Genomic DNA, 15,178 nt, shown 5'->3' with positions numbered 1-15,178 from the left:
TGTCCCTAGCCTTAATGTTCCCTACTTACTGTACAGGGAGCTTAGGCAGCTACTCTGGGTTTTGGATTCCACTGCAGGTGAAACACCTAATACTGAGGCACCCAAATCTTGATTAATCTAATCCAAAGATGATAGTAATGGCATCTTAAGTACTGCAGCTCTATGCCTTCAGCCTTTTCCCTCTGCAGAAGCACTCTGTCTTCTTCAGTTGTAGTCCCTCTACTTGCTGGAGGATCTTTCCAGTCTCTAAGTCACAGAGTTTCTGTTCACCAATTCCACATCCAATTCCACATCCTTCCAGAGCCTTACCACATCTCTCCTGCTGAGCGCAGAAGGTAAGGTAGATGCCTCACTTTGTGAGTTTCTGGCCCAAGGCCATGGAATACATTTTTTTATTGGCATTTTCCCCCTGGGAGGATGAGTCAGTCGCAGGCCATTCCTGTGTGCTGCAAGTAGCACTTTATGCTATGTTGAAAAAAATATATATTCATTCCATAATATTCAACTTAGCATTATTTAAAGGGGGAAAGAAAATGTCATTATCATGTAGCATTTCTGATCCAAATCTCCCAGGTGGAAGGGACTTTTAGAGGCATCTTGCATTCTATACTGTTCCCCCACTTTAGGAGCTGCTGAAACACTTAACAAGTTGTAGCTGTAGCTGTTTGTAGTTAAACTTCTATCTGCAGTATGTCATTCTGTCCACCACACTTGGGGGGGAAGGGGCAGGGAACGACAGGAGTCAGAGCAGGAAGAGTAGCTGCCTTTGAGAGGCACTGAGCACACTCCCAGTATTACTCCTACACCAGTGGTCTCAGGAAACATGCTGGGCACCTCTCTAAGGTAGTCACATGGCCTCATTCCCAAGATTTTGTATGGGTTGGTGCTCCCAGGCATAGTCTAGACATGCCATTTCTTGCCTTGCAATGCAAATTCTAGAAGCACAACCATAAATTCAGACTGCCCTGGGGGCAGGGGAGGGGGAACTTGAACAATTTAAGGCAGCTGGGACTGCCTTAAAACTTCTGCAAAAATAGGGCCCTGGCTCATTTTACCATGGCACATCCTACTACAAATAACTTTTAAACACAGTGGTATGTACAAAGTATCATATTTCTATTGTACAATTAAGCTATTTTAAAGATGACTATACATGCAGCCTGAAGGTACTTCGTGATTCTTCTCAGTTATCAGTTGATCAAACAACCTAAAAGTAACCCTGGTGATGTAAAGAGGAGCTGCTTTCACCCCTAGAGAACTGAAGCTTAGGACAAAAGCAAGGTCAGCTCTTGTACAAGGCAGCAGACAAACTGAGAGTCCTAGGTAAGCCCAACAGAAGTGCTGTGAACGAATGTGTACAAAGATGCCTTGTAAGTCTGAATGAGTCTCTACCTGCTGTGAGTTTTCTCCAGCAAATTGCAATTTAAAAAAAAAAGAAAATGACTAGCTACAGACACTTCTGCTGCTTCTCCCAATCCTAAACACGATAGAGCAATTTTAGCAACATTTTAGCAACACACACATTTTGCAGTCAGTGGTAGAGTTGATGCAGAAACAGGTACCAGGGTCAAATATACGCTTTATTTAGACTTTGGTCTTGGTGAGAGAATAAAAATGGGAGTGAGGGGGATCTGACAAAACAGAAACTTGAAGTGATTAGACATGCACCTGATGAGGCTTTAATGTAGAAGAACATGGTGGCACAATTTTTGTCTTCTACAATATAATTCTTTAACAATATTGGAAGAATAGTCACAGTTGCCAATATTACAGCTGACTAAGCTAAATGTTAACACTGGTGATGATGGTGCATTTCAGATCACATTTATGGTACCAATGTCACTAGCTATTCTCAAGTAAAATTACAGAAGATTGTCAAGGCACATACTTCCTGCACTCATCAGGAAACACAGGCAAAGATCTGTGTGAAAATAGACTGCCGGGTTAGTTCACATACTAAATTACTGCCTAAATGCAATTCTTATGGACTGAACACAATGCTAGAACTGATTCTACTTCAAGACGTGTCATGTTTAGCTTTACACAAAAATAGTAAAGTTTGTCTTTTGGAGAGATGGGAGGTACATGGGGGAAGGGTGGGGAGGGGAGGAGAGAGCAGGGAAGAAACTCATGGGCTGCTTACAAACATCAAAAAACCAAAGCTTTAAACTTGGTGCGCCCCCACACTGCGCATGCCCAGAAGAGGCACTGCATTAGTTTGCCACAGTTTGCCCAACATCTGTATAAACTGGGCACTTCAGCAGGGCTTTATGGCACTTTTATCTAATACCTGATTGAATCAGCTGTTAGATAAAAGAGCCAAAAAGCCTCACTGAGGCACCCAATCGATATAGACGCTGGGGAGACGGGTTGAGTTAATGCACTTCCTTTTCGGGTAAGGTGCTTGTTTTTTTTCTCCTCACATCTGTCATCACCCATGACATTCAAACCCTTCCTATTAAGTCAGAGAAAAAAAGTCCTGTGAGAGAAATTTCTGGGGAGACCTTTGCAATCCATGAAAGAGTTACTGCAAGGTGCCTTCTCAGGATCAAGTTTGTCCTGGTGCTGATGCCACATCTGGGAAGGAGCCAAAAGGGAGTCAGCTTACAGCAGTTGTAACCAGCGTATACCTCCCCTCTGTCCCATTGCCTCACTTCATATTGGCACATCTTAGGCCCCAGCAACATAATCTGCAATAATTTGCACTTTCCAATATCTAAACTGGGGCTTTAAAAACTGATAATCCAACTGGGCCTGTCCTAATTTGTGCTTTAATAGTCACGGTCTTTGTTAGCATTACTGCAGTCATGCAATGACCTGTCATAGGATGGCCTTGGTCATGCCCCCTCCTCCTTTTGCTACAGCCAAGGGAGTCTTGCAGAGAAGAGTACAGAGTTGAATCTGTACTTGCTGGGGAAAGTGATAGTGCTGGTCCATACCCAGGCCCATTGCCTTGAGCTCTCTTTGGACCATAGGCCACAAATAAATCAGCTCTTTGAAGTCTGATGTTTATATAAGCAATGTAACCTGAACCCAGCTGCTATTGCCAACTTGATTAAGTTACCCAATACTGCAGAAATAAGTCTTCCTCACTTGGCTAGGTTTTTGTGACCTTAATCCTTTTCGCAGCTTATCCTTAGGCCCTTTGAGCATGTCTACATGTGTTGCTATGGCGATGTTACTGCCCGTGATTTAGTACTTCCTTTTAGAATTACTAAATCACGGCACAGTAACAGCCCATACTGCACTGTGCATGCAATGCATGGTTGTTTTTAGCAGCTACTTCGCCATAGTAGCACACTATACAAGGGGCAGTGCATCACTACAGGGAAGTAGCTAGTGGTCACATGCAGACACCTGTAGATGCTACATCACCGTAGTGTGTTACTATGGTGATGTAGAGCCGTGTGCAACTTACTGGTAACATTCCACTGAGTTGTCTAATCTATCCAGTGCTCTTCCCCACAGGCAAGTAGCATCTCTACAGCAAGCTGAGTTGCTCCAAGGGCAAGCAGGGAGAAATTTGGAAACAGAGTAACTGACAGCAGCAGGCAGTAAGGGAATGTCTAACAGTTCTATGAGTATATTAATATATAAGGGTTTAAAAAATCCTCATAAGTCATTACTGTTTAAAATTTTACCAGAACTTTTCATGCTTTACCTAGTAAAGGTCTATCATGACCCTACAGCTCCTAATTTTCCCTTTTTCTCCCATGGAAGCTTTCATTTTGTTTGACTAAGGGACCAAGACCAAAGCTTTGTCAGCCTGTAATTGCTGTGAAAGCACAACACATAAGACTGTTTCCACCCTCACACCAGAGGTAGACAGTTCCTCCTGTCCAAGTCCACTACAGCACAGCATCCTCTCAAGATAGCAAAAGCAACCTGCACAAATACAGCTCTTTCACAGTTTCAGATGACTGCACAAAGCAATCCTTCTTCCAAACTTCTCTGTCCAATTGGCATTATGCTTCCCAATTTACAGATGAAAGGGTCAGAGTAGGAAAGTAAAGCAGAGTATATCAGTGCTTAAAAACTCTGCTTAAAAACCAAGATGTTATCAACTCCACATCCAAAGTGGACTTGACAAGAACCTTGACAGAGAAACAGAGAAAAGTGATTTAGCTCGTAAGGGAATCAAATCTTACTAGAAAGAACACAAAAGGCATATCAGGCTTGCAAGCATCGTGCCAAAGGCACAGCCTGACTTCGTCATCCAAACAGCCGTTCTGGCAGTTCTAGTCTGCAGAAGCCTTGTGAGTTTCTGCCAACCAGCAGCAAAATGACGCCTGAGAGTCCTTATCATACAGTGCAGAGTCACCCACTGAATGTAATGGCCATGGAAGATTGGGGCATGCTGTTTAAGCCACCCTCTGTCTCTCAGAAATGGAGGAATAATCAGGTGGAACTTAGAGGAGCTGCAGGAGTTCATAGATGTTCCCACAAACAGAATATCCTGCTCCATAGGAAATAAATACTTACCTCCTCTCTTAAATCAGAGGTTCTTACATCTACTTTTGGAGTTAACATTTTGGCATTTGCACTGTATAGCACAAGTACTTCAACACAACTTACCAGGTTACACATTTTTCATCCCTTTTATTGGAAGCATGTTATTTAAGCATTGCTCTAAAATGGCACTTCATGGAAATGTAGACAAGTCTTTCTGCAATGCATATTACAACATTACCATTCATAACTGCCTCATGACACACCATGAGTAAGCAAACTCCATCCAATAATTGACTAACTGGTTTCGACAGCATAAAAGCTAGACAGGTACAATTTATAGAGGTTGAAAAAAAATCAATCGCACACAGAATACAAACTATACTTAGATCCAGAGGTAGTTTTTGCAGAAAAGCCTTCAAAATCCTGCGTTTTGCTGAAAAAAGGAATAATGTAGCCTCCAAGGCACTTTTCACATAAGAGGAAAAGCTGATGCCTTTCCAGAAAGAGATATTCTGAACTCATTTCTGAAGGCTACATTCAAAAACCCCATATTATAATCTCCTACAAAAGACAGAGTAAATGTCAAACAAGTTCATGAAAAGGAGAAGTGTGACAAAAATGCTAGAAATGCCTTTAAAAAAAGGGACTAATCAGGAAAGAAGAGAAATGAAGACGTGGCCCCTGTCCCCCTATAAATAATTTCTGAAGCCTGGAGAAAATGGACAGGAAATTCAAAAATATCTTCAAAAGTATTTTGAATTAATGCTCAAAAGGCACCCACACACTAAGACACCTGGTTGTTCAGCACTCCTTGTATTATTTTAAGCACTGAGAAGATTAACCTTCCCAGCACTGGGAAGGAAACAGACTTCTAAATTCTGATCACAGTTGATAACAGCAGGCCCAAAGAATGCTTCACCCATTTTAATCTACATTTGCCTATACTGATAATGGCATGAAACCTTTGCAGGTCAAGAAAGCCCAAAGCCCACCACTTTCATCTTTAAATCCCATTTCCTATCACTATTGAGTAGTTCTTGTATGTTATTACCTTTTGGAGAGGAAGGCAAGGAATACATTTTGTGACCCTGGTTAAACCTTTATTGTAACATCTTAGATTTATCAAATTTAGAAGACGTGTGCAAAAGTTTATGTCAAATTGAACTCTCCCCTCTAACAAAAGTCTGTCCAGAGCAAACTATAGCTCACAGTAGAGAGCCTTGTGGAAGACTGTGCCTATGAGTAACTTCCCATCATGCACGGCTGCAACAGAACTTCCCTGAAGCACAGACCCATTCTCAGCATATACTCGGGACACCAGAGGCTTCTCAGACAAAATGTTCTGGATGCGGAGAACCTAAGGAGGGAAGAGGTCCATCCAGTTAAGACATATGTTACTTTTGGAGGTATCAAAAGGCTAGCACAGAGGTGATGTTTCATAAGTATTTTAATATAATTAACTCAAATATCCTATTTACATGAATTTAACAAAGTAGATCATTATGGCTAAAAAAAAGAAAACAGAACTGCTCCATAATGCAAGTCAGGACTTCACCAAGTTATCTCTGCATCGAGACAACAAATTCTGGGTGCCTACAGTATATTTACAGAAAGACAGCCAAATCTTCGTTTCAGAGGCTCTAGTGACAGAGAACTGTTCATTCCTTGATAAGTTATGACAGCTAAATTACCTTCGCAGTTAGGAAGTTTGCACCTTGCTTCTAGCATGAATTTGCTCTGGTTCTGTTTCCAGCAGCTGGATGTAGGTATACTCTTATCCACTAAACTAATCCCTCCCCAGTCACCTCCCAATTTCAGAATTTTTTTCCCCATAAAGATATTTATGGATCAAGTCACCTCTAAAACCTTCTCTCTGATAGGCTAGGTAGACTGAACTCTAGTCTCTCAGGGGAAGGGATGATTTTCTGGACTTCAAATCCTCTCTCTTTTCTTTCTTTTTTTTTTTTTAAGCATTTTCCAATTTTTCAAGCATCCTTCAGAAATATGGCCACAGCAGTCCTGTGAAGGGCTCAAAAATTCTGAAGATAAGTTCTCCTGCTATTTAGTGATCCCATTTTGATGTCAAGTCAACCTTTCAGAAAGGTCAGATTCTGCCAGAAGTACAGTTCCTTGCTAATGGCAAAAGCTCAGAAAAGTTAAAATCAGCAGGCCAGATTCAACCCACCTTACTCACACCAAGTAGTATTTCAATCTGCAAGTAATCCCATTAATTTTAGTGGGGAGGCTCACAGAGGCAAGGTGTTATTTAATGTAAACTAGGATTGCAACCTGTTGCTTACAGTTGGTCATTAAACACTGAAAGATTAAACAAGAACAAACAAGGACAAATTTAACCTCTTCTATCCTGAGCCAACACCGCTTTTGTAAATAATTAAAATGAGTTTCTTCAGTTTAATTATTCTGCAAATGCAGAGAAAGATGACCAAGGATCCCAGTATCAATTAAAGCAATGCTGCTCAACCGTCTGGCCTTGTGCACTGCATCTGGCCGTGGAGAGACCCCACGCACCAGTGTGATCCGGCATGGGGGTCACATCGTCCAGCCCGCAGAGCGTCCCATGGGTTTGGAAATTTGGTAGCAGTAAAGCAGTGGCACTGTGTACTACTGCAGCTTCCAGAGATGCAGCAATTGCTGTTGTTACTGCTCCCCTGCTGCCAAATTTCTGGACCTGTGAGGAGCCATGCAAGTTAGATGACACGGACCCATGGACCAGATTTGGCCTTCAGGCCAGAGGTTAAGCCCTAGTGAAGTAACCTATTAGACTTTTCTAGTGGTCACCAGCACATTTTAATACAATGTTGGCTGGCCAGCTCTAGCTATTTAACCATAGTTAGGGTCGACCCCCCTACTCCAGAAGGAAACAAACAGTCTCTTCTCTTACAAGGTCTTTGAGGAGCTATTCTTTTCAATGAGTTGTTAGTTAGGAAACAGGTGTGGAGTTTTTCCAAAGCACACAAGTCATTCAGGAGAACAAATAAACTAGTCAGTATCACCTAAGCTCCCAGCTCACTTCAGTGCTTTTAAAGATTACACTTCAATGGATGGGATAGCATCTCTACTCTGGGCAGCCGCCATCTTGTAAACCAAAATGCAAAACAGTTTGCCTATCTGCTTTGCACTTACTTTTCTGTACAAAGGTCCTAGTCTTCCACCATCTGGCTGAAAATATATCGTTTGGTTTTTCCCTAACAGGCCATATCCACACATGCGTTTTTGGTGCCACAAACTGCATTCGTTGTATGTTAAACCGTGCACAGCACTGCTAACCTGCAGCAGGAGGGGGCGCAGCTTTTGCTACCAGGATTTCCTGGTAGCAAAAAACAAAACCTGGGGAAAAAAAGCATCACAAAGTACACAAAAATAGTGTGTGCTGGGACAAACGTAGAGACAGAGGAGCAGACAGCCCGTCTCCGCACACAGTGGAGCCACCACACTGATGCACACTGTGCCCCATTCATCCACTCCACAGCTGGCTCAAACCAGCTGGCTCAAGACAGGGGAGCAGGCAGCCCTGGGCTGGCTGCTGCCCTGTTTCTGCATGCCTCAGTACAAAGGCTCCACTGCAGAGCCCCCACAGTGAGGCACATGGAGACAGGGAGCCCCTGCACTGAGGCGCCCTGCACCTCAGCTAGCGGCAGAGTGGCTGGCTGGGGCACAAGGTGCCTTAGCACAGGGGCTCTGTAGCACACAGAGAAAGGGGAACAGGCAGCCCAGACTGCCTGCTCCCCCATCTCCATGTGCTACCTCCTGGCTGGTGGGGTGCAAGTTGCTTCAGCACAGGGTACATGGAGCCAGAAAAAGCTGGGCATGGGCAGTTTGCCCATTGCAGGACAATGTGTCCTGCAACAAAGGGCATGTGCATGGGTGTGCACTGCAACACAAAGTATCAGCACAAATTTGTGCCACTTGAAACACATGTCCCTTCTCTGGATGAGGCCAAAAAGTCCAAGTCAGCCTGGGTTTAAGTTCAAGGCCCAGGCATATGGGGGGATTCTTTCAGCCAAAGCAAATGCCAGGAGCTATAGGACACATGGAACATAACTTGCAGAGAAAGCTGGATTGAAGCTACAAGAGGGCTCTGGAGGGCAGAGCCAACTGCTGTGTATTATTAAAATAGAGTATTGCTTAATACACATCAGTTTGGCACAGGATTTAAATGGTGTCACTGTCTAGGACATGACACAGTGATTTTATCTTTCTGGGAAAATGAGGTCTACAAAAAAGTATTAAGTAGGTATCATAGCACAGACAAGACTCCACACAAGAAGCAGTACCATCTCCTTGACCATGTCTGTGATGTTCTGAAACACTTTCCACTTCACCTCCCACAAATGATCCAAGACCAGTCATTCACTGCACTACACCAGTTTAATGCTCATGCAATTTCTTAGAAATCAGTCAAGTTACTTGACCCCCAGTCTGCAATGGTACATCAAGTATTTTGACCTGGATCTTCTAAGGAGCCACAGTAAGTTATACCAGCTCCTACTGAAAGTCAAAGGAATATGGATGCCTAACTCTCTCCAGCTCAGACCTCCAAAGGGGACTTCCTGCTCAATTGATTTTCCAATTCAGACTTATTTAGGTTACCAAGACAGTGAGGATTATGGCTCTGGATACTGGATGGTAGGGTTTCCCAAACTACTTTGGCTAATAGACCATCAACTATCAACATTTCTGACAGACCACCATGCACCTTTATGCATGCACCACGCAGCTTTTAACTAAATACTCTCCAAAGATGCACAAGGCTTAACATAATTTACACACCCTTTATGGCCTCCCAGACTACCAACATGTCAAAAAACAATTTGGACAACACTGGTGTATGGCAGAATTTTAGCTATATGATTTTAGCTCTGAGCAGCCAACATTAGCACAGAGGTGTTGCATTAGTTCTCTTTACTATTCAGGAGCATTAACTGTAGCTGGGAGAAAAGTCAAAAGAAAGATGTGGCCTGCCTTGAGAGGGTTCAGAGGAGGGCCACCCGCTTGGCTGGAGGGCAACAGGGCAGGCCCTATGAGGAGAGGCTGAGGGACCTGAACCTTTTCAGCCTCAGCAAGCGGAGGCTGAGAGGGGATTTGGTGGCTGCCTACAAACTCGTTAGGGGAGATCAGCAGCAAATAGGAAGGGCCCTATTCCCCCCAGCAGCACCTGGGGTGACGAAGAACAATGGCCAGAAGCTGCTGGAGAATAGGTTCAGGGTAGAGATTAGGAGGAACTATTTCACCGTTAGGGTGGCTAGGATCTGGAACCAACTTCCTAGGGAAGTGGTCCTCGCTCCTACCTTGGGTATATTCAAAAAGAAGTTGGACCTGTCTGGGGTCGTGTGATCTGTTCAGGTCCCTTCTGACCCCAAACTAGTACGAAACTATGAAAACCTGATGTTTTGCTGACAAGCTGTATGACTGGTAGCATTACTACCATCTTTTCCAAACAATGAGATACCAGTAATACTTCATGAAAACATACAGAAGTGTTCTCTTAGGCTAGGGACAGACGTTATATATAAAATGATTTAAGTGATCAGAAACTGGCTTAAACCTATAACAGAACAGATGTTCAGTGCACATAAACCAGTTTGAAAATGGCTGAAACTGGTTTGAGATAAACCTGGTTGAATGTAGTAGCAGACTTTACTGATCTGGGTCAAACCGGTTTATGCAATGTCGGTCCCAGACCCCTTGCTGGTTTAAGATAAACCAGACTTCCCCAGCATCCCGGCATGCTCTCCGGGCTGGGCAGGGCTCTGTGCTCCACAGCAGGGCTGGTCCTTCCCCTCTGCTCCCTGGTTGCAGCTCCAGCAGGGACTTGCAGGCACAGCAGGGTCTGCCTGGCTTCCCCCTGCCCTACCCCCTCTTCGCTGCTCAAACAGGAAGCCCCCCCTCCCCCCTCAGGAGGAGCACCAGCCCCACAGACCCTAGGCATGTGGTATGCTAGCTAATGCCAAGAGGTGTCTGTGTGTGTCTTCAGTTACACTGGGACAGGCAGACAGAACAGTGACCACTTAGGGCTTTTTGGAGCTAATTAACAGGTCATCTGGTAAGCTGTTTAAGAGTCTGAACTAATGAAGAGAGGCTATTGTTTTGCTGATGAGTTGATAAACACTGTTATCAGCTCCCTGATGACTTGCTTGCTTGTCAGTTTGCTGCAGACAGTATAAAGAAGCAGGGAAGGAGATTGAAAAGCTCTGTATCATTAACAGATGCATGCACTGCACACCCTTCCTTGCTTCAGAGTGCTAGCTGAGGGCTGGCAACACTCCCACCCCTTGAGCAGCAAGCAGGGAAAAGCATGGGATAGTGCAGGCAGGTTGGGGATTTACACCCCTCCCTAATCAGAGGTCTTGCTGGGGCCTGGCCATGCTTCCCCTTCAGCTCAGTACTGTAGAAGAGAAGGGAAGGGAAGGGAAGGCTGCTTTAGCACACCCCACCCCCCAAGCTTCTAGCCTGAGCCACTGAAGGCATGTGCCTGAATTTCCTCAGTCCACAGAGAATGTCTGCCTGGTTACAAACCAGTTCAGCCTAGCCAGGTTAGACTAACCTGCAAAGATTGAATCAATTCAGGCTCAGACTTTTTAAATGTCTGTCCCTAGCCTCAAACATGGCACATTTGCAAAACTACCATACTCCCCACTAGTCGTGTTCAAAATGCTCCTTTTATTTTCTCTTAGGAGACAGACATTGAGGGTCTATACACAGATTTAGTAACAGTTTAACTATTTTGACTAAGAATAAGTATTGGGGGGAGCATGTTGTTTGTTTGTTTGTTTGTTTGTAATAGAGATAGCCAAACCCCTGTTTTGGTAGTTATTTCAGTATAAAAGGGTGTGCTTTTATTCCCCTTCCTGTATCACCATGTAAACATTTCTCTTCTTCTATAATTGCACCTATAGTGAGAAAATTGTGTCAATAAGCCAATATGAGTAATGGCTATATGATTTATTTTTTCATAGTATAAGGAAGGCTTAGCATTTCAATTAACTCATATAAAACTAACCTCAGAACCAGGAGGATTCTCAGGATCATACAAAAACACCTTCATACCATTGGGATGACACCCTGCCCAAATATCTCCAGTAGAATGATCAAGAAATAAGTTATCAATAAGTGTGTCCAACTGCAGCACCTATCAAATAGGGGAGGAAGCAAAAATGAAAAATGCTGGATGCACCAAAGCCCCACAAATTCTATTTACATGGGGTTTTTTCTTTAATTAATTTATAATCAGCACATTTATCCAAGGAATGCATCTTGCAGCAACAACTACATAAGTTTATTATCAAACAGTTTCCCCCTCAGTAGTAAAAGTTAACAAAGCAGTATCTGGTGCACGTATTCCATAGTACACCAGATTTTATGCAGCTTCTACGTTAGCACCTAGGCCTTGTTTTTACAAAATTGATCAATTACCAAACCATTTTGGGCCATTTATAGAAACACTCATGTTAGCTGGATCCCTCAGCTAATACAGATGTGTGAAATATGCTACATCCTTATGCTTTTGTAAACCCAAAGCTAGATTACTACAATGTGCACTACCTGGGGCTGCTCTTGAGGACCATTTGAAAGCTGCAACTGCTACAGAATGCAGTGGCCTGACTTCTAACTGGAGGAGATCATCAGGAACATCTTACTCTAGTGTTCTAAAACCTGCACTGGCTTCCAATAGCATTCCAAGTGCAACAGCGTTCGTTTGAGCAGGTCAGTTTTGACCAATAAAGGCCTATGTACCATAAGGACCACCTTCTCCTTTATGTTTCATCTGGATTCCTAAGGTCAGCAACAGTGATTAAAAACACACCCTTAACAAATCTCCCTTTTGATGTCAGCAGGAGTTACTTCTAACAAAATGGATAGAAAACTGGCTGGAGCACCAGGCTCAGAGAGTAGTAATCAATGGCTTGATGTCTAGTTGGCAGCTAGTATCACGTAGTGTGCCCTAGGGGTCAGTCCTGGGGCCTGTTTTGTTCAATGTTTCATCAACGACCTGGAAGATAGCTTAGAGTGCACCTTCAGCAAGTTTGCAGATAACACCAAGATGAGGGGAGTAGTAGATATGCTGGAGGGTAGGGCTAGGATTCAGAGAGACCTAGACAAATTGTAGGATTGAGTCAAAAGGAATTTCATGAGGTTCAACAAGGACAAGTGCAAAGTCCTGCATTTAGGACTGAACAATCCCACGCACCAATACAGACTGGGGGCTAACTGGCTGGGCAGCTGCTCTGCAGGATGGGACCTGGGTGTTACAGTGGACAATAAGCTGAATATGAGCCTGCAGTGTGCCCTTGCCAAGAAGACTAACAGCATACTGGGCTAAATTGGCAGGTGTGTTGCCAGTAGGTCAAGGCAAGTGATTATTCCCCTCTATCTATTCAGCACTGATAAGGCCACATCTGGAGTACTGTGTTCAGTTTAGGGCTCCCCCACTACAGAAAGGATCTGGACAAACTGGAGACAGTCCAACAGAGGCAACAAAAATGGTGAGGGGGCTGGGGATCATGACTTCTGAGGAAAGGCTGAAGGAACTGGACTTATTTAGTCTAGAGAAGAGAAGACTGAGAGGTGGAAGTGACTATTCCCCTCAATTTGGCGCTGGTGAGGCCACATCTAGAGTACTGTGCCCAGTTTTCGGACTCCACTACACAAAGGACAAATTGGAGACAGTCCAAGAGAGGGCAGTCCATCTTATTTATTCTGGAGAAGAGGACACTGAGAGGGGATTTAATAGCAGCCTTCAACTACCTGAAGAGGAGTTCAAAAGAGGATGGAGCTAGACTGTTCTCAGTGGTGGCAGCTGAAAGAACAAGGAGCAACAGTCTCAAATTGCAGCAAGGGAAGTTTAGGTCAGATATTAGGATGAGTTTTCTCACTAAGAGGGTAGGTAGTAAAGCACTAGAGCAGGTTACCCACAGAGGTGGTGGCGGAATCTCCTTCCTTGGAGGTTTTTAAGACCTGGCTGGGATGATCTAGTTGGGGACAGTTCTGGTTTGAGCAGGGGGTTGAACTAGATGACTTCCTGAGGTCCCTTCCAACCCTAACTTTCTATGATTCTGTATTAGTTGGTGGGACTGTGCCTCAGCAGAGGCCTTGATCAATGGCAAATCTGGAGGTTTATCTTTAGGTTGCTTTTATTAGAAGGAAACAAACAAAAAATTGTTCCTACTCTCTATGCCTTTAATATGCTAACAGGTGCACTTTTATAAACAATGCTCTAATTTCAGACAGATTAGGCTCTTTTCCTAACCAGAAGACCTTACCTTCACTTGAGTTAAATTCCAATTAGCATGTTTTTCCATAACGTGAATATTATGACCCAACAGATCAGCAATATAGATATACCTTGAAAAGAAAGCATTAGTATCTATTAATAGAGCAGGAGTTATCAGAGCTGGGATAAATTGATTCTGTATATGCAAGCACTGCCCTTTAGATGCTTTAATGAATAAACAGTTAGAAACATCTATAGAAATTTGAGGGCATCCACAGCATACCCAGCTTAAGATAGACTGATTAAAATAGCTTAGTAGCCTGTACCATTAAATGAACAGAAGACCTTAAGACATTTTTAGAAGGAAATTTATATAAATAATTCTTGCAAGCAATATATAATTTCTATACCAACTGGGTCATGCTACTATGATAACACCGGACATCAAATGCATCCAAGTATATTACCTACTTTTGTTCCACAATATTTCAAGTTAGAGTTGCAATTTACAAAGAGCATCTCCTACCAGTCAATCATTTTCAACATCTAAACCTACACATCAACAACAACTATAGTAAAAATATTAATCTACACACAAGTTAGGACCATTTCCCGGCTTTTTTTTAAAATGACAACTCACTAAATGAGACAAAGACAGACTTACTTCTCATCAGGTGACATGTTGATTCCATTGGCTGAATAAAATCCTCCTGCTACCTCTTTAACTTCTGTTGGGCTGTAGTAAACAACATTTGACCAAGTTAAGCCCAAGAACATCTCCAGGAACATCAATACAGAATCAAAGAAATAGTGGTCATTGGTAGCATAGAAACCGTCAGGTCCCACAGCCAGAAGATCATTCACACTAAAAATGAAAAGAGAAATAAGCGTTCGAAGTTTACAAAGTATACAGTGATTAGTGCTAGAGAAGATAAGTCAATAATCTTGCTATCTATGTTCTTCCTTCCCCCCACCCAACGGTCTGTTCATATAACAAAACTGATTTAAAAGTGGAAGATTGAAAAAGGTACGATTAGTGGCCTTCTATTAAGCCTTTTGGAACTAGTGGAGATAAACAGCCTAGATAGCAATAAGAAATTAAACTCAATAAATTTGTTAAAGTTTTCTGTTTCACAAAGCAAATCCAAAGACCCTTCCAGCCCCTAACAGCTATGAAACTATGAAATGCCTCAAGCAGGGGTAAGTAACATTTTTGGGTGCTGAAAAAACTGCAATGTCTACCTTGTAAGGTGCTGGAGTGCCAGCATGCCAGAAAAATAAAACCAGGATGGTGGTGGGGGTGGGAATTATGGTGGGACGTACTGCATATTATTATAGTTAATAATCATAAATATGGCTTTTTTTAAATTACAGTAAATACCAGGTTTTCTAAAAATTCTAAACCTGGTGACAATAAATAAAACGTCATATACTGCCTCTGTTCTTATGTATTCTTTTTTTGTTAAGCATGATGTGATGAGAGAGGGAAAAGAG

The 15,178-nt window shown here is 43.0% G+C and overlaps 1 protein-coding gene across 3 annotated transcripts in view; it reads right to left on the bottom strand.

The window, feature by feature from the left end:
• Positions 1-22: 22 nt before the first annotated feature.
• The window catches only part of LOC102370400 (serum paraoxonase/arylesterase 2), an 86,173-nt gene continuing 71,017 nt past the window's right edge, over positions 23-15,178 (bottom strand). For 2 of the 3 annotated variants that reach the window (XM_025209025.1, XM_025209026.1), the window contains exons 6-9: positions 14,349-14,549; positions 13,734-13,815; positions 11,474-11,602; positions 23-465 (exon numbers count right to left, since the gene is read on the bottom strand). In XM_025209025.1, coding sequence (XP_025064810.1) covers positions 247-465; positions 11,474-11,602; positions 13,734-13,815; positions 14,349-14,549 — 631 coding nt within the window. In that variant the 3' untranslated portion in view covers positions 23-246. Of the gene's footprint in view, positions 466-4,584; positions 5,810-11,473; positions 11,603-13,733; positions 13,816-14,348; positions 14,550-15,178 lie in introns of those variants that run through there. The other variant, XM_025209027.1, reaches the window with a different exon arrangement.

The sequence above is a fragment of the Alligator sinensis genome, unplaced genomic scaffold (genome assembly GCF_000455745.1).
Source record: "Alligator sinensis unplaced genomic scaffold, ASM45574v1 scaffold196_3, whole genome shotgun sequence".
NCBI classification, from domain to species: Eukaryota; Metazoa; Chordata; order Crocodylia; family Alligatoridae; genus Alligator; species Alligator sinensis.
Note: the sequence above shows the minus strand (reverse complement) of the source record. Positions and strands in the feature narration are given on the sequence as shown.